The following is a 25,402-nucleotide window of genomic DNA, read 5'->3' as shown; positions in this document are numbered from 1 at the left end:
CTTCCATACTTTGTCTTTTGAAAAGTATTAGTTGCCTGTAATTATAAAACTTTTAAAATATCTAAGATTGGCACTAGCACCTCAGTTTTTACTGATAGATTCTTATATGTAAATCAACATATCCCATAATGATATTGTGAGCATATTAATTTGTGTTAAATATATGGTTTGAAGGGCTTTAAAATTAAATTCATGACACATTCTTTACTTGGAATATGGGCAGTATTTAAGCAAATAATGAACATATCTGTTAATTCCAGCATTCTGGGATGCTTATGCAGGAGGGTCACAAATTTGAGCCCAGCCTGGGCAATTCAGTGAGACTTTGTCATCAAAACAAAACAAAACAAAACAAACAAATGACTGGCGATGTAACTCAGTGGAAAGGGCCTATATTAAATTTCCAGAATCAAAGACAAAGCAAAACAAAACTAAACTAAAACTCTAAAAGACAAATAAGTAATAATTTAAATTTGTGAAAATATCTTCCAGCTATGTTAAAATTATAAAACTGAACAACAAACAAGCTTTAATTGTTTAGAATCAACTCTATAAATCAACATAATATTTCATTAATTCCTTTACTAATCCTGAAGGGTAATCATCTTTACATTATTATAGACCAGGAAACTTAAGATTCAATACAAGAGGGTCCTTGGTTAGAAGGAGAGATTTCTTTTGAAACCGTATTTCCTACGGTTAAATTTAAGAGGTGAGTATTGGCTAATAATGATTATGAAAAGCCAACTCTTGATGCTGCCACAGTTGTTTGAAATTATCACCGAGATTGTAATGAGATTATTTCTTAGAACCAGGGGGCTCACTGGAAACAAAGTTCATGGAAGCCTATACAATGATGCTATGTATTTAATAATTTAAAAACTGCCATATTTTATGGCTTGGGAAATAATATGTTAAAACTCTACATTTATTCTTTTATAACCCTAAGTGAATTTAAAAAGTAAAAAAAAATTCAGTATTTCTGTATTTAATAATCTAAATATGTGAGAAACTGAAAGATTAATGGAAAAATGAATCTAGGCATATGCTTCTTTTAATATAGTAATATTCTCTTTAGAATAAGCTGTAGAAAATTGCTTTTACTCAACTTTTTAAACAAAATAATTCATTTACTGTCTCAGAAGGCATTAGCTTTCTTTTCATTTTTATATGTTTATCCTGAAAACATACAACTAATTTCATTTCACCCATTAAGAATTTCACAAATTTTACTTTATTGCTATAGCTTATGCCTAGAGCCCCTCCATAAGAAAAAAAGTCTTACATAGTCAGTGGTGGGGCTCTTTAGCGGTGGTTGATGCTGGGGTGAAATGTGTGTGGTTCCTAATTAGCCTACCGACTGGTTTGACATAGTTTTGGGCATGGATATGCAGAGCCCAGTCTGGTGTGAGTGCTTACCTGCACTTACAGGCATGCAGCCTGGAAAGGACATAAGGGATAGAAGAGAGCTGCTGTGGTGGCTTGCTGCATTTTGCCTTTTGCCTTCTATGCCATCAACTATTTTTTCTCCCCTGCTATGCCTTCCTACCCTGGAGCCAGCTAATAATGGAGTAAAACCTCTACAAACTGTAAGCCAAAATAAACCTTTCTTCCATTAACTTTAGGGATTGGGTATTTTGTTTCAGCAATGAGAAAAGTAAGATGTTGAGATACCTTATCCATTATACCCATTGCTTTAATTTTAGCAGATTCACTGCCAAGTTCATTAAGCTGATGTTTTCCTAAGAGTAGTTCCTGAGGAATTTCATCATCATCCCCTGGAAAAAAAAAAACAAAAACAGTTTAAATAAAGGAAATAGTTTAAAATGGCAAGCTTAACTTTTAAATAAAATTTCTGCTCACAAAGAGATATAAACTAAACAAGTAAAAGGCCATTAGTAAACCTCAAACAAACTGAATAGAAGATTAAGAGTTCTGACTAAAATGGGAAGACAAATTGCTAATTGCTATCTTGTCTTTACAACTATATATATATATATATATATATATAGCTCATCCTTCTCAACCTTGTTTTCTGCCACATGAGACTAACCTAGATGAACAACAGACTCCCCTCTCCTATGGCTTCTGTTTGGGTTAAGCCAGTGGGGTCCCCTGTTAGAAGATCAGAGAATAGAGTAGGGGCAGGCTACTTACATTTCTGACCCTTTTCTTACAAGATCTTCTCAAGTTGGCTCTGTCCAAAAAGTACTGCTTCTTTCAAGGAAGCCTAGGTTTATAACATTTTTCCTGTTGAGTGGCATCTCATTTTTTGGATATAGAGGTGGTAACAGTTCTGTGGCTATTAACCATGGGCTTTGGCGCTATTTGTAATCCCGTCTTTGTAATTACCTTATTTATAAATAACATTTCAAAGTATCCTAATTTGAGAGTGCCTTTGCTTAAATGCTACAGAAGGCATTTCTCAGAACAGAACTGGAAAGTTTTAAAATGAGAAAACTAATAGGGAAAAAAATCAGGAAATTAGGTAAATAATCCTCACAAAACAAAATACTTTTAAAATAAAGAGCAATATATCCTTTAAGATATTCCCAAATAGATGGAATTATATCATATGGCTTTCATATGGCCTAAGATTGAGAATAACTATTTGTAAGTAAAACTTTTATAAACATATAACGTTTTCAAGTACATATATGTAAAAATAATATATAACATCAATTATTAGTTAACTTTTTTTTTGGTCCATTTAGGATTCTTTATCCCTTAACCCCAGGGGTTGAAGTCTTTATTTTTCTTTGCATCTCTAGCACTTAACATACTACTGGCACTAATAAGTATTCAATAAATATTGAACATTATAATAAACAGATGAATAGATACATATTTCTGCATCTTTGCCATTCATTATCTAGGTTCTACTTAAGCCTTAACTATACAAAGATTTCATTAATTATGTTAGCCTATTATGGCAGCTGTAGCCTCAGGATTAAGACGGTATCAAGACTCAACTATTTTACTATCTGATTTTGTGTACTAAAGTTTTAAAACACGGACTTGAAAATACAAACGATGTATAATTCTGCAACTAGATTTCAAGTTTCTTGATTTCACAGATCATGTCTTTGTTCCTGCAGAGTAACTGACAAACAGCTAAACACATTACTAGGGATAAACATTTTAAATTGATTTTACCAAATGCAGTAAAATCCAAATCTTCCAAATTATCCAAAATATTCTCTATTGAGGCTGTGAATCTCTTAAAAGTTGATGAATCCATCATTTCTGCAAGACAAAAAAAATTATGCTCATATTCTATGTAGTTAAGTGAAAGTGAATCCTATAAATAAAGACATTAAATTGTTACCTTCAGGTGTTAGTTTTGGTTCATAAGCTTTCCTTTTCTTCTGCTTTTCTTTTTTCTTCATTTTTCTAGCAACTAAAATAAACAAACAGAAATACTGAAATACAGTGACAATTTAAACTATTATCATTTTTGTGCCTATTAAATACTTAAAACAATGAGTACAAAACTACTTTTATTTCAATTAAAATTCTAAAGTTAATTAACTCATAACAAGATATAAAATATATTTCTAAATTAAACCCTAAGTTTATCAGTTTATGTGAAAAAAAAAATCCGTTGACACTGATGAATTACCCTCACTAAGGCTGGGAGGAGGAGAATAATCTTCCATGTCAGAATCTGATGGACTTCGGTTTCGGTAACGACCACCACCTGAGCTCCTTCTTCCTTCATGAGAGTGGCCACTCCTCCTATGATCCCCAGAGCTTCTTCTGTCTCGCTCTTCATATTCCCAAGCTTTATCATCATCTTTTTTATGTCGTTTCCTAGAGGCTAGAAGCAAATCCCCATGACAAATAATTTACCTTATTTAAAAAGGTTACTAAAACTTAACTTTACAAAAGAACCAGCTGGGGTCGGGGGAAACCTTCATTATGTGTGTCTAGGAAATACTGAGTATAATACAGAAAGAGTATCACTCAGTTCAGCATGACTTATCTGGAGCTAAAAATTTTTACATGAATTCAGTTTGCTAGTTAACAAATAGAAGGTTCTGAATTAAACCACAGTACACATTTTAATGAAAATTATTAAGAACATTGGCAAAAATTATACGTGAACCTCATGATTAAGGCTAGTAAAACAACTTTGAGATCGGAATAAAAACAGAACCACTTTAAAGCATTCAGATTACTGATGGGGAGCAGAGTTTGAGGGGGAAAAAGTCAATTTTTGAGAAAGTGTTACAGAATATGGGTAACCAAGTATATCAACAAATTAACAGCTAACTTATATAGCAAAAACTTAGCAATAAATACCATAGACTCTAAAAAATAACATCACAAACCCACAGAGACAGAATAAACCAGCATCATTGTAAATACTAGTATGTTGAGTTTGGTTCTCAGAAAGAAAGAAGCTTCTAAGTTTATGAATGCCACAAAAGCATTTTTTGTATACTACCCTCAATCATTTCCCCATCCTTCCAGCAGTTTAAACATTCTGCTAAAATCACCATTTTAGGAGGCTGAAGAAGACTCTAGGTGAAGGTGGCAAACAGATTTTGATTTCTGATCAACTGGGAATAGCTGCCTAAGGCATTAAGCTGGAAATCATTGAGTCCCCCAAAAGCATTACAGTGCAACAAGAAAAGAAGTTTTCTGCAGTGAGAGCTGGAGGGTGGTGCAAATGACAAATACTTACCATACTTGTTTTGGGGTGCAAAGTACCACCAAGTTAAAACCAGGTTGAAACTGTGTCCTATCTTGAGATCATATAATGGTTATTATACTAACCAACTGGTGCTGAGAGCAATACAGTTTTTGCTTTTTACTCTCGTTTCCTTTTTATTAGTTTTTTTGAATCTAACTGCAATCAATATACAAATACTTAAGACAAATTTCTTGAGTTCTCTATTTGTCTAGATTTAAAGACAACTTCTTATAGACCCATGCACTATATGTTTCTGCATTTATGTCAGTATCTTTATGTGTGGGTTATATATGTCTATATATTGGCTAATCTTACCCTTACATGCAGACCTAATTACTCCTATTAATAACCTAATTTAAGTTAATCCTAAATCTCAGAATCATTCTGTTCAATATATGAATAACAAGGCAGGAAAAAGTAATTCAAAATTCTCATACAAAGACAAGTAAGAGTAGATATATTCTAATCTTCAATGATTTTCCTCATGACACAGAAACATGAATATAAAATATGTCAGGAGAGGTCAGATTTTCCATCCTTTTGAGTAGGGTATACGCTAGTACATTTCATTAATGATGGGTTGTTTCAAGTATTAATATAAATAGGCATGTGAGCACCTGGCAGCAGGAGAAAGAGAGAGAGAATGGGGTGTTATTTTTGTATAACATCCCATTTACTAAATTTTTTTCAACAAGTATTGAATATGTACCAAATAAGAAGGATGTGACAACTAACAAGCAAACTTCTTTAGAAAGTATACTATTCTGTGTTCTCGAATGGGGTTTGGTTTCTTTTTTTTTTTTTTTTGTCTTTTTCCTTTTTATCGGTACCGGGGATCGAACTCACGACTGCCTGCTTGCAAGGCAGGCGCTTATGCTGCTGAGCTAAATCCCCAGTCCCCTGGGGTTTGGTTTATGAACCAAGATTAATGTGATTTACTTCAGTCTCTCTGCATTTTAATTTCAGGAGCAATTATTTCAGCACCCAATCCTATGTGTAGAAAATACTTGAACAATCTTGTACCCATTAGCAATTACATACAATAATACTATACTGGTGATAATTGCATCTAGGCCTTGTAGATTTTTATTTTACATTCATTAAAGTTTAAACTTCTGTAACACATTGTTGTAATGCAATTACCAGGATCCCAATTCACTGTGGACAGCTTGTTCTTTCTCCACTTCCCTAATTACTCTGGAAGAGGAAGGAAAGGGGAAGGGCTCAGCCGAGAGATACACAAATGTGACTTGGGCATCCTTTACCTTCTCTTTCCAAATTCACTTGGATCTCTCTTTGGCTTACTTTATTGCCCCTCTTTACCTTTCTCGGGGCACTCAGGGACTTTACATTAATGCTATGGTTCTTCAAATTTGTGCGGTTTAACTTTCAAAGTCACTTCACAGTTCATTTGTCTGTCAGTAAGTAAAACTCTTTCCTTAGTATAGATTTTAGGAAGCCATTTGATTACATTATAATGAAATATTCGAAGTTTCTCTCTTAAAGCAGCATAGTACTTAAAACTTTTCTCATTACACTTTTATGTTATGCATTACACTATATTTTGACTACTGTTTTGGTCATGGTTTAGTGACAATTTGGTTGTTGATGTCAACTACCAATTGGATATCCTTCCACCACTCCCATCTGTAGCCCCTTTTCTATAGTTACTTGTAGTGAAATAAGTCAAGAAAATCAGGAAGCTACTCTGAGACTGCCTTAAAAGCCTAGAGAAACTTTTATTTTTCTTAGCATAACTGAGCCTTAGGTTCTCTAAGTAGGAACAGCTTTCAAATACTTGAACATACATATAACAGTGTCTATATGGCTGTAAAACGAAGCTATTTGCTCCTATATAAAGAGACATTTCCCAAAACAGACAGTAAGGAAAAGTGTAGTGGTTGCCATGGATGACAAGCATGAGACACATGGGGACTCTAATCTCCTTTGTTTTATACTTAAGACAATTCCACTTAACTCTGAGGTATATTCAGAATTCACAATAATTTAGCGATGCAGGCAGCCACTATCAATCAATGGTAATTGAAGTGTAATTCAAAATAAAACTGAAGTTAAGGAACTTAACATCTGTTCTAGAAATGGTGATGCCTTATGGGGAAGCAAAGGGAGTAGAGAAGCATATATAAAATGGGAGTTTCTGGGCCAGCAAATTTCTTTTTTTTTCTCACTTTTCAGAACTAACCATTGTCCCCATTTGACCAAAATGTGAGATTATAATTTAAAAAATTAACTTTAGTCATTTTAATATACTGTGTGTAAATACATTTTATCATACAAGTTATAACAACCATACATATAATTGTCAGATTATCTTTGCTGAATATTTTATTTCAATTTAAAAACTGTTCAGATTTGTTCATTATTCATAATCTACTGTTCATAGCTCAAGAGCTCACAATTTTAAAAAGATCAGCGTAAATGAACATTGGTTAAAAAGTTTGGAGGAGGTGAAGAGCTTCCATCAACAATATACACTTAAAAATGGCAGCATGCATCTGTCCTTCCTGCCCTTGCTTGTCACACCTCAATCTATGGACACTACGTGGAAAAGGTAGAACACTCTGGTGGTCTTCCCACTTCTTTTGGTCATTATGACTAAGTCAGTTGGCACACAAGTGAAGATCTCCCATAGTCTGTTTCCACTGAATGCCGTTTAAGTCAAACAAGGTTGCTGACCCCTCTTGGCTAGGCTCAATTCTCTTGCTCCAGAAGAAGGAAGATAGGGATAAAAGAGAAGAACTTTTTCAGTGGACCAGTAGGAAGACAGGCGAGGTATAGCAAGTCTAGTGCAAAGACAGGTGATCACAGTGTTGTAGAGAGGTAGCTGTGTAGTGAAGAAGCCAGCTCTGGAAAACAGTGAAACAAGGGAGGAATTCCAGGACACAGCTGGGCAAAAAGGAGAAGCCAGGTCCAAACCACAAAGATAATCCACAATGTGGCTAATCCATTCACAATTTAGTGATAGTATGGTTTTCAGTATTTCTTCTTCTGGCTATCTCCTACGTGTCCTTCAAGACTTGACTCAAGTGTCACCTCTTCCAGTAAGCATTCTGAACCCCCACTCTTATTCGTATGCCGATCCAATGTGTCCCCGCGGCACCCTGGATTCACTATCACCACTCTATTGCAATAATTTATTCACATATTTCCCCCAACAGACTGAAGACTCTGAGACAGGGGTCATCTGTATTTTCATTCTCAGTTCCTGGCATATACTAGGAGCTCAATAAACATATGTTAAATACACACAGATACATACCTTTATTACATTAATTATAGCTTATTTAAATTTTTTTCTTGGTGCCAACTGATCTCATCTTTCATACAATTTTTTAAAGTACAAATAAAAAAAAAACCTTTGGTATACTAGATTATTAAGAGTTAAATTTACTGTGCTCTTAACCCCCAAATTAAGAGACAAACACACCAATCTGCCTTTAAATTTTTTTAAGGTATATAATACTTACATTCAAAAGCTTCATCACTATCATTATCTTCATCTGAACTGATTTCAGCATATTTTGGCTTTTCATTAACTGTGCTACGCTTGCGTTTATTCATTTTCACACGTTCACAAAGTGGCATGGTGGATTCAATTTCTGCCAGGAGTTCAGGGGGTAATTCTTTTAACACTGATTGATCTATACTACCTATTAATGAAAGGTAAGAAAAAAATTTAAATCTGAAGATAAAGAAAGACTTCAGCAAAATTAGCACAATAAAGTATTAGTATTGTTTTTGTCATTTTAAAATAACCCATTTATGTGTATGTATTTACACAAAAACTTAAAACATAACACATTACAATAATTAAGCACTGTTCTATCTACTTTTGACACAACACTTGGATCTTTCTGCACTTACTAAAACTTTTCTGAAACCAGAGATGCAAGTATTAGCAGGTAGATAACACTTTAGGTTTTTGATAGTACTGCACACAAATTTATATTCTATGTGTCTGGAATAGGCCTATCTAGTCTGAAACTAATTCTGCTACTCAGCACAAATGAGAAGAATTGGAAGATACTTACCATCTCCTTCTTATGATCTTGGTAGTTGTGTAGGTTAGCTGGGATATAAGCCTTACACAATATGCTTTTATCTATCACTGGCTAATTGAGTAGCATGTTAATGCTTCTATAATTACGTAGAATTTAAAAACAGACAAATTATATATTTGTTTTTTCTTGAATATGTCAGAAACACGAAAAATGGAATAGACTAATTTAAAATATAAATGTCAGTTATGAAGTTCGTATTTTCCCATGAAAGAGTACAGAAAAATATATCTACATACTATAGTAAGGGTCCTTAACATCATACTACCCAAACCTACACAACAGACACACATATGGACAGTTTCTATAAAGAAATGAGTTGCTGGCATTTTCTCGACAATTTAAAAATAAAGTAGAAGTAGCAAAAGCTATTTATTTGGGATAAGTTATCCTTGATGACTGCTAAATATGACAGTTTTAACTTACTTATGCAAATTTTTGGATGGAACTATAAAAATGACGCCTTACCTGATAAATTTTAAGAATTAGGAACAAAGATTATCTTAGTGGCTTATAGCAGGAAATATTAGCAACTTCAAATCAACACTAAAAGTATGCTTTGTAACATTTAAGTAACAATAGTGCTTATGTAAAGAATAAAAATACATCTTGACAGAAAAATATATAGAGATAGCAAACACATTTCAAAATCTCAAGAAAACACAATCAAATAATTCAACCTATAGAATGTAACAGTATTAACCTCAATGGAATAACAACCCTTCTATTGTTTTGATGCTTTTATGTGATATTATGGAAGAGCTGTTTCAGCTTTGTTCTTCTAAACATACTCATGATGACAATTTTACTCAACTTTTGGTGTCTGTTAATATCCTAAAGATTTCACTGAGAATCTTTAAGTGTTTATAACATAATTTAACTCATTTGTCTCTGTAAGTCATGTACTGTTTCTTTTTATAGTGGTTACTTGGTTCATGACCTATTTTATTTGTGAGCAGTTTGGTTTACAATAAAGCATTTGGCAAAATTTTGTGGCTTGCACACTCTATGTTGGGTGATAAAACACAACCATGGCCATCTTGTCTGCACAAACACAAATGTGGCTATCTTTTCCAAAATCGTGGAACAAATTAAGTTTGTGAACCAAGGTACTACTGTATTGGCTTTCTTAACTGAAATTTTATTTGTGAGAGCCTCTTTAAAAAAATATTGGCAATAAATCAACTTTAGTTTTGTACTGTCATCATCTGCAGCTCCAAATACATTCTGTGTCTAATATCTAAACCTTTAATGCCTGAAAAACCTCTAATTAAGTATATCTTTTTTGATGGAAGGAGAATTTCTAAGTGTATTTTTTCCACTTTTCACATGAGCTGTAACTAAGTGTACATATACAGAGATGGTCAACAAATGCTTACTGATTGCTTAATGATGTGGTTCACAATTTATGTTTACTTACAATGGCACTTCCCTTTAGAGCTTGCAAATTGCAGTATTTTATAGACAAATAAGTACATTTTTGAAATCTTTAAAACTGGAAAAGTTTTGTATAATCCCTTTAGGTATGTAAGTAGGATAACCCAAAAATATTTAGCCTTTTCTCCATCAATATCCCCTGCCTTGGTACTAGAGACTGAAACTGAAAGCTTTGCAAATATAACGATTGATTGAACTAAATGATGAATGTTTAGATTTTTAAAAAATTATTACAGTGAAAAAACATTGCCATTAACCTGAGCAACTACTTCGAAGATAGCATTATGCAATAAAACAATCACTGTTAAATTCCTATCATCTTGTTTTGAAATCCTGTATCACTATTTTTTTGTTGTTGATGTTGTCATTTGGCTTTTTGGTTTTTTTTTCTTTGATTGTTTTTTCAATTTTCCTGTATGTTTCTCTTTTAAAAACAAAAACAAAAACAGAAACGTTGTCATTAATCCCTTTAAAGTAATCTCCTTGATTCAAACACTTATTCCATTGTTCTTGCCACTTGGTCTTCATAGTTACACTGTTGTGGCTACCTTGATGTGGATACCATGATGTCATTTAAAATACAGACATTTCATGGACCTTTTGACAATGCGGAAGAGTCAAAAGATTCATGGTGCCAGATCTGGTGCATAAGGTTGATGTGGATATATCGTAACATTTTTATGAGCCTGTCTTTCCATTGGATGGCACCTGGCAGCAACACTTGCTGGATCACTTTTTTTCAATTACACTTCATGAAGATATGAAAGATGACTTCCAGAACTGTTTCAGAAAGTGGCAAGAATGATGGAATAAGTGTCTGTGTAAAGGTAGCATCCTGAGACAGTTGACAGCAATCTGTCTCATTCTTTTGTAAGTTTTTAAAACTTTAGAGACACTGTACTTTGTGATCAGCCTTGGTAATCACATGCTTAACTACTGAGATACATGCCTAGCTGCCAGCGAATGCGTTTTGTTTTTACCCAAATGTTTGTTCTTCACATTAAATTTATATCACGAAGACATACAGGCTTGACACTAGTAATTCAGAATTAATGTAAATTGTCTCAAGAAAAATGTCAGTCTCTGCTTTCTTTTTATAAATATTGCTCACAATAGCTGAAATACAAAATAACCTGTTTTTTAAATACCTATTTGGTAATGCTATTATTAATATGCATTCATGGTACGTTACTCACTCTTATTTACTAAATTAACAAGAATATTAACCAACCTGGGTACCTTAATATCCTCTAGGTAAATTTTACTGCTGTGTACCTTTGAATTACAATAATTCAAGGATCATATGTTTTATTTCTGGCAAAAAAAAAAAAAACAAACCTCTAGCAATGACTGTACTGTCCTTCAAAAGAGAACCTTGTTTCATCTATTTACAGGTTATATATTTTTTGAAAGAATCACATCCTTTTTATGAATCATGTTATAAACTGATACAATCACATTCCTTAATTAAAAATAAAATATGACTTCCTTTATATTCTGTCCTAAGATCTTCAATACATTATCAAGGATCCAAACTAATTGCTTTAGTTTTAATAAAAATGAGTATATAGTGAGTACCTAAAATTATCATCATGATGTATGGATTTACTTACATTCTTTCACATTAATTAGGAGGAAATCATCTCTTCAATGCAAACATAATGTCTATTTCTAAAGGCCCTGATGATTTAAGGATTATCTTCTGCCATCCTAAAGACTGAAGACTGCTCGTATCATGATTATCTTTTTCACCTCATTTTGTCCTAATTAACTTTTTTCTCTAAATCACATTTCTAAATTATCACAAAATTTTAAATTATTGGCTTGAGGGATAATGTAATTTTATGTTATATTTTTCAAGAAGCCATGTTACATTTTAGGACTCTTAGGCCACCCAAATTAATGAATTTGCCAGTTATTACAACTAGAAGTCATTAAAAGACTTGTGGTCCAAGATTCACCGATATGATATCAATGTGCTTTTGTTTTTTAAACACAAAGACAACCCTGTTATTAAAAAAAAACCCTTATTAATACTTGAGACTAAAGTCTCAGTCATCATTGTGAAACCAGTCATGTTCAGAAACAAAATCAAGAAACTCATATGAATCTCTAAATTTTGTAAATCACTACAAAACAGTTGGGGAGGCATGTGTTTCAGTGACATATCTTTTCTTAACCTACAGCTGTAACAGCAGAACTACCAATCAGATCTTTAACTCCATTGTTGTCATCCTACATGAGTTGATATTTTTTGAGAACATTTTTTTGGTGCAAATGTTTTCTTAATACAAAGCAACTACCTTTTGTGAAGCTACTAACAGGCAGTTTATGGAAAGAGTATAGACTACTGATGACATAACCTTATTAAGTAGTAACACTTGAGAATTGAAATAAATGAAATGATTTGAAGAGAAACAACAAACCAACCAACCAACAACAACAAAACCCAAAACTGAAAAATAAAACAAAAACAAGAGGCTGAATTATAAGGACCTTGAGTGTTTCTCCTACATGAACCACACTTAAACCATGGATAGAGAGGAAAAACCACTGGGGACTAAAATCCTCAGTGAATGCAAGGATATGGAATATCAGTAAATAAAAATTTTTAGGTCACAAAATACTGGCCTCAAAGGAAGAATTTTGATGTGTATTAGGGTAGTCATTTTGAAAAAGCAAAAAAGGGGCCAGGGATTTAGCTCAGTGGCATAAGCACCTCCTTGCAAGCAGGAGGTCATGAGTTTGATGACTGGTACTGATAAAAAAAAAAAAGAAAAAAAAAGTGTAAAATGCTATTAAAAAAAAAAAAAAGAAAAAGCAACAAAAAGGAAACTCATTTTAAGGCTCATTTTGAGTGAAAGTGACACAGTTTCCATGGTAGATGTTAACTGTCATTAGAGTAACTGATGATCTATACATTACCAAGGAAGTAATGTCTCAATATAAGGGGATCAGGTATATTTGATCACCGAGAAAAGTAGAAAACAAATAATCAGAGCAATTTAGATTTCATACAATGGTTCAGGCTAACTGGAAGTGATATATTATGAGATAATTTTATGTAAAAAACTGTCTTACTTCTGATAAAAAGGTAAGAGTACCCTGATGCTAGGTGCAAGTTTAATGCTTATGAAGGATTACAAAAATAAATTTGGCTTAAGGAGGAGATGTCAGGGTCAAACTTACAGTTTTTTTTTTTTTTTTTCCTAACAGTAGCTGAGAAATACCACTGAAACCAATACAAAAAAACCACATAAATTAACAGCAAAGTATTAGAATAAAATAGGGCACAACATATGTTTTCTTGCCTCAGGTCACTATAAAAATCATTTAAAAATCCTGTAAACTTAACAGTTGCCATTTCTCTCAAAATACAGTGAAGTAAGAGTAAAAACATCTTTGTAGGTTAACCTGACACAGTGGGCTCTGTCCTATATTTCATAAGATAAAGGTACAATGTAAGAACTACTTCGATTAATATATTCAAATTTAGCCAAAAAGATTTTGCTCATTATAACCTAGAATTAGAATACTAGCTACCTTGTATCAGAGAGCTTGGCAAACTATACCTGTCATTATGATGTAAAAGTTGCCAATGTTATTTTTTTTTACTTTTTTGGTCTTTTACCATGCCTGGCTCCAATGTTACATTCTTGAAGCCCTATAAAAATATTGACTCACTCAGAAATTCTATAAATTATTTTTATGTAATTTGTTCTAGGAAGCACCATATATATCTCCTTTTTTAAACAAGACAAATGAGTACTTTATGATCTTTATTGAAAAGATCATCTTCCATTGGGTTGTAGGTGGGTAGTGATGGCTTTACAAGTTAACTAGTGGGTGTAGTGCTACTACACTGGTGCTACATCTGTAATCCCGGGTACTCAGAAGGCTGAGGCAAAAAGATTCAAAGTCTGAAGCTAACCTGGGCAATTTAGTGAATCATGGCATGAAAACTTTAAAAAGGGCCAAGACTGTAACTCCGGTAGAGCACCTAGCATGCTTGAGGTCCAGTCTTGAGTCTCTGCAACACACACATACACACACACAGTTAACCTTAACACACAAGGCTTTTGGACACTATTTTAAATGATCCAAACTTTGTTTTTAAATTCTATAGATCTTCTTGTAATTTGCTGATCTATGTACACTCAGACTATACTCAAAAAGCAGAAAAACCCAAAATATGGCAAATGTCAAATTGTATAACATTCTTTCAAATTTATCCCAAGAAAAAAAATTCAATGCAATGAAAAAGCTCTGTGCAGAAAGCAGCTTAGATTAGTTTTAGCTACTGTAACCTTAAAATGTCCAAAAGAAGGACAACACAGGAAGGAATGTATCACATTAAAAGGTATTTATACATGATGTCAGCACTGTAAAAATGCAAAATGGTAAGTATGATATTGCATCTATGTGAAAGGCATCTGTGATAGGAGTGAAAATTTTCCCAAAGAAACACACATTTATGTTTTAGGACAACAAGAAAAGAATCAATGATTATTTGTGATAAATAAGGAGATGTTTAATAAAGATTACTGTGATTTTCATGAAAAAAATTTTTGTACCAGGGATTGAACTGATGCATGCTGCTGAGCTAAACCCCCAGCCCCAAGATGGTGATTTTCAACAAAGATGAGGTAAAATAAAGTGGGAGGAACAGGGGGTAAAGAACAGGATCAAAGCAGGAGTTAATAATATTAACACAACATTCTAAGTAAATGATCTGCTTTATACAGAGCAAAATCTCCAACAGGGAAAATAAAATAGGAAACTATAAAAACAGGCAAGTTTTAGGAAAGTCATTTTGAGAATAAAAGTGGTATTATTGGACTATACATCAGAAATGTTGCTCTAGTAGTAATTTGTGGAATGGACTAGAAGAAGGAGACACCAGAACACAAATTTTCTAGAAGCTATTTAATAAGTCTATGTGAAAAATACAGGAGAAGAGTTAAGAAGATACCACCATGAATTTAACTTTTTTAAGAAAGGTAGTAGTGTTACCATTATGTACTTACCTTATCCCATGTAAGGAAAGATTAGATTAATATACTAGTATCATATAGACCATTTTAAGATAGTGAAGAAACCAGAAAATAGAGAATGAAGGATAATAAAATTTGTATAGTGGAATTTGTACTATTCAAGTATGTAGGTAATCTGATCAACTATCAAAATATATTATTAGGCTAGGCATATAGTTCAGGTGCAGAGCACTTGCCTAGAATGTGTGAAACCCAAGGCTTGATCCCCAACACTGTAAATTAAAAAATAAAATAAATTCTATTAGCTACTCAACTGAGTACTATTACATAAGGCTGAATTTGTATAACATGTAGAAGAACATTTTCTAGTGAAAGTAACTAGAAATGGCTTTCTTTTCCTGATAGTTTCTTAACGAAATGCCTGGAAAACAATATGCAATCTAGCCTTAGTTTACTTTTGTACTGCACTCTAAACATGAATTAAATGTTTAAATTCCCTATACTTGCCATGTTTATCTTCTACCCTTATTCTAACAATCCACTTGAACTCCAGCACCCTCTGCCTTAAGAACAGTAATATCATTATCTCTGCAGTTACCCATATATATCTCCATGAGATCATAAATTTAGTATGACCACTGTGTTGTATTTGTAATAATTAGTAAAATGTTAGGGATGATGAAAATATCCAGAAAGGATTTTTCTGGGTGCTTAGTGTTATGATTAGAATGAACATGTGGTCTTAAATTTTTCCAATTGAAAGTTCTTTTGAAATGCTGAAGATAGTTCTTAGTTACTCTGTACTGGTAAATACAAAAGTATATCCATGAAGGGAAAAGATTTCCAAATTAGTAATGTGACAACTTTTAAGTATTTTAAAGGTACTTGTCTATATAGAGTAAATTTTAATATTTTTACTGCATATAAATTTTATGTTAATAATGAATAAGCCTCCAGTATGAGTACTAAAAAGCAAATAAATATATTTAATTTCATACTTACAGTTGCAAACAGGTAAGAATTATAAATAATTTAAAACTCTAGGTCTATCTTTTGATATACACATATATATACTCAAATGGCAGTGGGAAGTACAAATTTCAGGTCATACTTGCTACAGAATAAACAATCTAGTTATCACATTCACCTATATAAACCTGAGTGCTGGGATTACAGTTGTACACCAGCATACCTGGCTAACGTTGTAGCTGTATCAGGCGCGGCAAGACCTCAGAGATGAAATTCTCCCTGTCACCTGTTTTTATAAATAAAATTCACAACACATTCACTCCCCTTGGTACTACAATGTTACATGTAAGTAATCCATAAAACTAAAATAGTTACTACAAGACTCTGTGCAGAAAAAGTCTGTTGACTTCTGATCATTTCATAATTATTCAAAAGGAACAAATGACACCTTCCCTGTAAGTAGAGTCATGATACAATCAATCTTTGTACTGTTTGTCATTGCAAAGTGGTTTATTCTATGAACAAAATACTAAAAAGAAATTGGTTTGTAGCAAATGAAAGAACATTAATGAATATAAAATAAATGAAACAGGCAAAAGAAATATTCAAGAAAAATCTAGGTTTTGCACTATTGTTTTAATATTGATACTAACACCGTGTCTGGTTATAAAATTATTGTAAAACTGACCATAAAAAGAAAGATGCTGTCTAGATAGTTTATTGTGTAAAGACAATTTACTATTCTAAAAGTGAATGAAGCAAACTCTGAAAGGTTGTAATTTATTTAAGGTTTTGATTCTGCTGCATCCTGCACTGTAATTTAATGTGAGTTTATAGGAGAATTTTAAGGGCTGGGGTTTTAGCTCAGCAGTGAAAGTGCCTGCTTGGCAAACGTGAAGAAATTTTTTAAAAAAAGGATAATTTTTAAAAATTGGCAGAGAATTCCAATTTTGGGGTGGGGTGGGTTGGGGTTGAGTTCTATTCATATTGAAAATTCACTTCATTTATATTGTGGAATCAAGTAGTAATTATCTTAATCATGCACCAGACGCTTTTATGGGATAGTTTAACTTTTTCTTATATAATAGGAAATTTATGTGAAAGATTATTTCTTTCATAAATAGAAGGCTCACTCAGAATTAATATTTGCTAGCTCTTTAATCATATATCTGTGTCTACAGAGATGAGAATCCTGGAGAAGCTATTTTAGGGCTGGTTTGACACAGAATGAAAAAACTTATCTCTAGTAAACTTTTTTTTTTTTGGTCTTTTTCCTTTTTATTGGTACCAGGGATCGAACTCACGACTGCCTGCTTGCAAGACAGGCGCTTATCTCTAGTAAATAAACTTAATTTTTATCAAAAGTTTCTGCTTAACGCATCTCCTGAGATCATTTTAACTGCTTTTTAAGCATAATTTGGATCTAAAAGTTCTAAAATGAAACTCATGAGCACAAGTTTTAAAATATGTATTATGCCAGCATTTGGGGGGGGGGGTGTCTTTTTGAGACAGGGTCTCTCTATGCAGTTCAGACTGATATTCAGTCTTGAACTTGCAAACGATTCTTCTGCCTAAGCCTCCCAAGTGCTGGGATTACAGGAGTGCGCCACCACGCCTGGCTTTATGCCAACATCCGTAGTACATATTCTCCAAACATCTGAAGATGTCACTGAAACTGAAGTCTTTATTTGAGCTGTATGGAAAGATAATTTATAAACTGCTCAAATAAACCAAAATAAAGTTCCACTATCATATTATTAAAGATTACTAAATATTCCAATCTATTATAGGGAAAATAAATTGAGAATTCTCAAATTTAGGAACTGGAGAATTCTCAATATATTTTCTTTATAATAGGCTGGAATATTTAATAATCTTTAATGCTACAAATGCACTAAGAAACAATATATTTTGTCAAACTCAGAGAAGCTGACAGTTCTAAAGCCAATCCAATTTGATTATTGTTCAGTGCTAAGTAAACCAGCTAATGTAGTCATCTCCATTCAGCAGGGTAGCTACCACATGAGGAAACTGAGGTGAAATAACCACTCCAATGAAGTCTAATAAGAACTGTAGTCATCAGACTATACTGATTAATTATTGTTGACCTCATAGTTAGTTAGTAAAATTTCTGTAAAGGTCACTATCAGGAGCTGCTTTTAGTTTGAAGGATAATCACAACAATTGATAAAGAATGTTACATAGCGCACTAAGTACAAATCAGGAAGAAAAATACATTAGTTGAGGGAAGTAGGGGAAAGAAAAAAACCATTTCCTTGGATATAAAGGTAAGATATTTTATCTGGAGTTTCTAAAAAATATAAAATTATTAAAGTTTGTAATTACTGATATTAAGCTGTTAACAGCATGTAAGACATGTTAGCTGAAGATCGTGCCATTTTTTTTTCACTTTAAAAAGAATAAAACAAAACAAAACAAAACAGATCACAGAACAATGCAAATAACACAGGATCATGCCGTCTTAAAGGATCTCATAACCCTATTTTTAACTGACTTTATTTGGAGACATGGTACATTAGGATACCCCTGAATAATATTTTGATAAATATTTTTAATGATTATATATTTTTTGGTATTTAATGAAAGTATTGAAAGATAACAAAAATATTTTAAACACTTAAAAGGTTCTCTTTTTAAAAGAGTATGTCTGCCCATACTCATTGTAAGGAATAAACAAGATATAAAAAAAGAACGGGACCGATACAGAATCCACTGTGTAATACCTACAAATGAAAATGTGAGAGAAATTAAAAAATAAGCCTATCATTTTAATCTGTACCCAAAAACTTTTTCTGAAAAAGGCAGCCAGGCAGTCTCTATTAAATTCGATAGGCACTAATTACATCATTATATATATTACTCAAGACATTATGAATGTAGACATATTGCTCTCTATGTTCATACAAAAGGCAAAAATGAGTAATCTAAACTAGTACAAATATATATTTCTATTACACATTCAAAGTTTACCAGCTTAAAGCTGTTTAAGGGAATTTCAAATTACCCTCAAGACTGAGTATGTAATATATGAACATTAGATAAAATATTTATAAATGGAACTCCATGGCTCTTCCAAGACAGAAAAACCTGCTAAGAATTTTGGTCCTAGACATCAATTATAAAAGTATTCTAGCAACATTGTGACTGATTCTTTAATTAGAAAAACAACAAATCTTCTGCAATGAAAATCTTTGTGCACTAAAATTTTGATAGCCAGATCTTGGAAACAATGATATGTCCATTAACATATAAATGGTAAGGCAAATGTGGTATTCACACACAATGGAGTTCTACTCTGTCATAAAGATAAATTTGAAGCATTTGGAGGTAAGTGGATGTAGCTTGAGAACATAAATGTTAGGTGACTGATACAAGTCAGATACACAAGATCAAATATCATCACATGGTCTTTCTTATATGAGAAACACAACACACATACAAAGGTAGGAGATAAATAGGAAGTAGGGAGAAGTTAAAATATTTTCCCAAAATATATTTCAAGTTTTTTAATGTACGCTAATTTGCTTCATTTGTACTGTTAATTTAGTTCTCTGAATAGAAAATTTTGTGTTATTACCTGTCTGTTTTGTGGGAATCTTTTTGGTTTATGTTTTGTACTCTACTTTGAATGTATGATACAGTGTTTTAATGACTATTATTCTGTTATGAAATTTTACTTTTTCATAAAATAAAAAAGTAAAAGAGAAAATCTTGGTGTACTACAAAGAACCAGGAATCCACAACTATGCTTTCTATACAAGTAATATAAAAATCCACAACACCATAAATACTTAAGGAACAGACATCTAAACTGAAATCGAAAGTCGAACATTACTTTAAAAAAAATAGATTGTAAGACACAAAGTGAAAAGATAGCTAACATGGCATCCTGAAATAAATCTAATGATTGAAATACTGTCAGTGAAAAACTCTGCAAAATTACTGATATATTATTAATATATGTGTATGCATATATAAACATGCACATGATATACATACATCACTCTTAAAAGGCAGACATCTAGGCTAACAGGCCTAGATCTAGGCTAACATGTACACACATGTATCACTCTTGTAGACAGAAACCTAGTCTACGTATACTAAATGTCATCATTTTTGCTATACACAGTTTGTGTTGAAAATGTATGATAGATATGTATTAGCACTAGCCGACATTCATAGGCAATGGAATTACATGTGAAAAAACTATGGAAGGTGAGACAGCCTTTACTAATTTGGAGCTACTCTGATTTTTTATGTTCTTTAAGCAGTTGTAAAACTTGTTAGAACAGAGCTTAAAAAGCAAGATTAGTGTAAGCTGACAAGGGCAGGAAGAGAAAGATGGTCCAGATCAAGGGAACAAAGGGTACCACTTTCCATCTTTCAACTGACTCTTCTAGAACTGCATAATTATATTCTTTACTTTATAAACAGATGCTTCCCCTGAATTTTTTCTTTTCTTTTTTGTCTGAGACAGGGTCTTGCTATGCAGTTCAGGCTGGCCTTGAGCTTACTTTGTAGCGTAGGCTGATCTTGAACTTGCAAAGATCCCCCTGCTCCAGCCTCCCGAGTTCTGGGATTACAGGCGTGTGCCCCGTGTCCAGTTTACCCCTGAACTTTCACAGAAAATTTCTGAAGAAAATCTTTCTCTGGATGACAATTCCTATACTAGCTCCATATTCTTTAAAATCTCTTTTCATTAACAAGTAAATATGAGAAGAGGCATTCAAGTTAAAGAACAGAATATATTAATTTTGTAGATCTAATTGATGTAACTTTAAAAGCTTCACTAAAAGTAAAAACACCAATGTTTCAGGAGCAATCTTTTTTCTATATTTGAAAGACAAAACAAAATAAATTAACAAAGTTTGGTAATGATCAAGTAACAATAAAAATAGATTAGCCGTAAGTTACTTATTTGAATAGTTCTTCATAGTAATACTGTTTTCAAAGAGCTGTTTTTGAAACATAAATTGTAACAGTATGCTACAGAAATTATAATCATTACATCTTCTGTACCTAATATACTTCAGTGCTGCTACACAATTCAATTTTTTCTGTGATGATGCAAATATCCCATCAGTGCTGAACAATATGGTAGTCAACAGGCACGTGTGACTTGAAGAAATGAATTTTAAGAATTTTACTTAATTTCAATTTGACTAGCCAAAAGAGACTACTGGCTACCATACTGGACAGTATAATTCTAGATTTCACATACTTGCTTCTAAGTAAATATAAATCTAAATTTATAGTAAAATTCCTTTACAGAATGAAAACTTCAAATCAAATTTCTAGCTCTTTCTTTTCTACTTCTCTTTTTAAATCATGTTATTAGGTTGCATAGGCTACACAGTGTTAACTAAAGAACTATATTTTCGTAAGTAAACACAAAACACCAAATAATATTTTTTTGCATGCACAAACTGCCATTATAGTCTCAGCACTTCAGATTCCGTCTTCCTAATGTTCACCCACAAACAATCTTACATAAGTCTCCAGAAGATTTCATTTGCCAAACATGCAAAAATAACAGTCTCCATCTCTACAAATTTACAATTTAGCCCAAGAAGTAAACATATTCTCTTTTGCCTTTGCATTAAATGGCCAGAATTATCTACTTTTGAAATATAAAACTTATTTAACAGTCTCTCCAGTAAATAATCTTTCAAATTATTTTTCTAAAATATACAAATTCAAGTTATTCACCAATAATAAAATGGGAGAGATATTAACAGGTAAACAGCATAAGATCCTTAATTTTCTTAAAATAATTTATAACATTAGCTCTTACGTATCACATAGCTTTAATGCGATGCTGGGAATTAAATTTAAGTATTATTCCATTGTTAAATGGATTACCTCTATAGTCAAGATAACTTTTAAAGAGTTAAAACACATATATTCCACTATATCATCATTCACTTAATGAATAGGCAACTTTCGGAAATATCTGAAACAACTAAATGGCAATAAAACTTATCTCTGTAACCAATCAACAGTCAAAATTCATGGCGGTCATATGTAGCTGAGTAAGGCTGGCAAAAAGTTCATTAAGAACTTTTATTTATACTCCTGAAAGCAATTCACTATTGTTTTATATAAATGTTCTATTTTCATGTAGCATTTTTTCCATTTTTTTAGATTGCCACATTTCATGCACAGTAACCTTAAAACTTAAGCTGGTAAAAATACCAATAACATCAGAAGTATTCTTACCTTTATTTGACTTTGATGACTTATTCTTGATAGATTTAAGGGAACTTCTTGATTTATCCTCTCTATCTTTAATTAGTTTCTGAACATCATCCAAAGACAGTTTTTGCAGAACAACTACAGGTTTAGCTCCTTTATTTAGATCTTCAACTAAGCCCAGTTTTTCTACTTTGTCTTTCTGTTCTCCTTTCAGGTCCATTTTCTTTGTCTCCTGAGTAATATTGCCATCTTTATCCCTCTTGATTTTTGGAATGACAAAATTTTTCAATGCACCAGACCTGCCACCCAACAAATAACTTGGAAATTCTGCCTTATTATCAGGGTGCATTTTGTTACTGTCTACTTTATTCCTGTTACCCTCTGTCCTTTTGTCATCTTTACTATTTGGTGATTTAAAACCAGGTTTATCAGGTCTTGATTTATTAGAATCTCCTTGTTTAACACGAGGACTGTCAGGTCTTGATTTCTGTTCCCCAGAAGATGGTCTTTCCCTTGAATCCCCTGATTCATGCCTGTGTTTTCTTTCTAGTTTATCAGTTTTTGAACCTTCAGATTTAATGCCATGTTCATTTCTACTTGAGGATCTCAATGTTTCTGGTCTTCGAACCCTGGACTGATCCCCCCGATGCCGTTCTGACTCACCCCTGTCATCTGATTTTTGTTTACTGTCATGATCTCGTCTTAGTGACTCAGAAACAGATCGCCCATCAGGTCTCTGCTTTAAGGATTCAGCTCTTTCTGATTTTAACCGAGGTGAATCAGATTTCATGTCTTGTTTATGTTTAGACATTTCAGGTTTTTTCTCTGCTGATAGCTTTCCAGAATCCCTCCTATTTTCATGCCTGTGCTTTGGTGTTTCAGGCCGGCCCTCATTTTTTTGCTTTGGAGTTTCAGGACGTCCCTCATTTTTTTGCTTTGGAGTTTCAGGTCGTCCATCACCCTTCTGTTTAGGGGTTTCAGGACGTCCATCACTCTTTTGTTTTGGAGTTTCAGGTCGGCTTTCGCCCTTTTGCTTTGGGGTTTCAGGTCTTGATTTTGTTGTTTCTGACCTGCCACTGTTTTGTTTGTTGTCATTTGGTTTTGTATCAGATAGTCTATTTTCATTCTGTTTAGATTCAACTATAGTGCTCTCATTTTGTTTGGGTTCGGTAGTTCTGTTCTCATTCTGTTTAAGTTCTTCTGTTGGGGTTTCAATTTTAGTTTCTAACTTACTTTCACTTGATTTCATCTCCACCAATCGGTTTTCATTATGTTTAGATTCTGACAACCTACTTTCGTTTTGCTTCACTTCACTCTTTGAAACCTCAGGATCAGACTTTTTTTTAGGTGTCTCAGGATGGTTTTCTGGTGTAGATTTAAGACTTCCAATAATATCTTCCTGAAGAATAGAAATAGGTGCATCATTACATTGTTTGATTTCTTCAGGCTTTTTTAGGGAGTCTGAATCCTGAGTTACAGAAGCCTGAGAGTCCACTCTTCCTGCCTGATGAAGATCAATGCTAACCATTAATGCTGGCCTTGACCCATTTCCCGTAGAACCCGTGTCCTGAGAAGCTGGTCTATTACCTCCTGTAGCACCCCCAGCCTCCTGTGGGTAAGAATCTTGTTTTCTTTTTTTCAAAGGCTTATCTGAAATTTAAAGATAAATATTCAATATCAGTAATAGACATATTCTTACGTTATGAAAAACGATATGGACTTTGACTATCTTTTTAAAGTAATAACTTGTTTAAAATGTAGTGAATGCAAATATGCAGATATACAATAGGAAGCATGAATGACATAACACTTTTAAAATAAAAGTTTGAGGAAACCTTAATGCTTGCTAACTCAATAAATATTATCAGATATTGCAGAAAGGCTTTTACCAACACAGTTTTTAAGTGTGTAAGTGCAATGAGATAAAATGAATAGAATTTGTACTACATCAAATACAAACATGTATTTATGTTCATGTATTTCGAGGAGAAACCAGATTATTTAAGAATAAGACAATTACTGTAATTTAAGATAATATAAACTATTAACCAAAAGCAATTAAGGGCCCCAATTCTGTCAACGTATCAACAGAAAATATAACTTTTTACTACATTTCAGTATTGAAAAGAATGAAATCGGGGGAAAAAGTCATGCCACTAAACAAAAGGTTAAATGCTGAGAGCAAGAAAAAAGTTAATAATCTGTCATAATGCAGAATTCAAATCATTCAAGATATTAACAGTACAGATAGTCAGTACAGATAGTTTAAAAGCTAACAAAAAATATTAGAAGTAAATTCAGAGTAAGAAAGTTCTCTCTCTATATATATATATGTATACATATATACACACACATATATAATTTCTTACACAAATTGGTCTTAAGCAACTTCCACTGATAAAAAGTGCTTCTAGTTCTTGAATATAAAGTTCTAGATTTATATTTTGACCTCCGAATGAATTATACTACACTGAAACCTAAGGAAAAACAAACCCTCTACTGCAATAAATGTTACAGTATTTTTAACAGCTAGGCATTTTTTGCACATGATTTTACTTCTAAATTAAGACTGCTAGTTCATTTTCTTTTCTTATGGGACAGGACAAAGTGTCTCACTGTAATGCAGGGAGGCCTTGAACTGGCTTCCAACTTATGGTGATACTCCTGCGTCTGGCTCCCAAGTGACGGCATTACAGGCAGGCGTCACCACACCCAGCAGATAGGTTATTTTCTATAAACTGAATCTCTAGCTAATTCAACATTATAGCATGTTGAGATATTGCCTACTTTATTTACTTGCTGAACTAACTGCTTGACAATGTTCTAACAAGAAATGTTTTAGTCATTTAAAAAGATTTTAATATTCACTATCGTGAAATGTATTACTTAAGGAAAACAGTATCACAAAGTTAGAAGATAAATTAACAAGTAAAAGCCACTTCCTCATTGGAGAAAGAAGTTCTGTAAAAAATTTTTATAATAATGCTTCTTTTACACATCAAAATTCC

General features: G+C 32.8%; 1 protein-coding gene across 2 annotated transcripts in view; it reads right to left on the bottom strand.

Annotated features, from left to right (window-relative positions):
• Nipbl (NIPBL cohesin loading factor) overlaps positions 1-25,402 on the bottom strand; it is a 161,233-nt gene that overhangs the window by 49,836 nt on the left and 85,995 nt on the right. For both annotated transcript variants that reach the window (XM_063258090.1, XM_063258089.1), the window contains exons 10-15: positions 22,419-24,044; positions 8,188-8,370; positions 3,623-3,820; positions 3,329-3,400; positions 3,157-3,246; positions 1,675-1,778 (exon numbers count right to left, since the gene is read on the bottom strand). In XM_063258090.1, coding sequence (XP_063114160.1) covers positions 1,675-1,778; positions 3,157-3,246; positions 3,329-3,400; positions 3,623-3,820; positions 8,188-8,370; positions 22,419-24,044 — 2,273 coding nt within the window. The remainder of the gene's footprint in view (positions 1-1,674; positions 1,779-3,156; positions 3,247-3,328; positions 3,401-3,622; positions 3,821-8,187; positions 8,371-22,418; positions 24,045-25,402) is intronic.

The sequence above is a fragment of the Cavia porcellus genome, unplaced genomic scaffold (genome assembly GCF_034190915.1).
Source record: "Cavia porcellus strain 051 isolate PalLab524CR breed Dunkin Hartley unplaced genomic scaffold, mCavPor4.1 scaffold_11, whole genome shotgun sequence".
Classification (NCBI taxonomy): domain Eukaryota; kingdom Metazoa; phylum Chordata; class Mammalia; order Rodentia; family Caviidae; genus Cavia; species Cavia porcellus.
The sequence above is the reverse complement of the archived record's forward strand: the minus strand, read 5'-3'. Positions and strand labels throughout refer to the sequence as shown.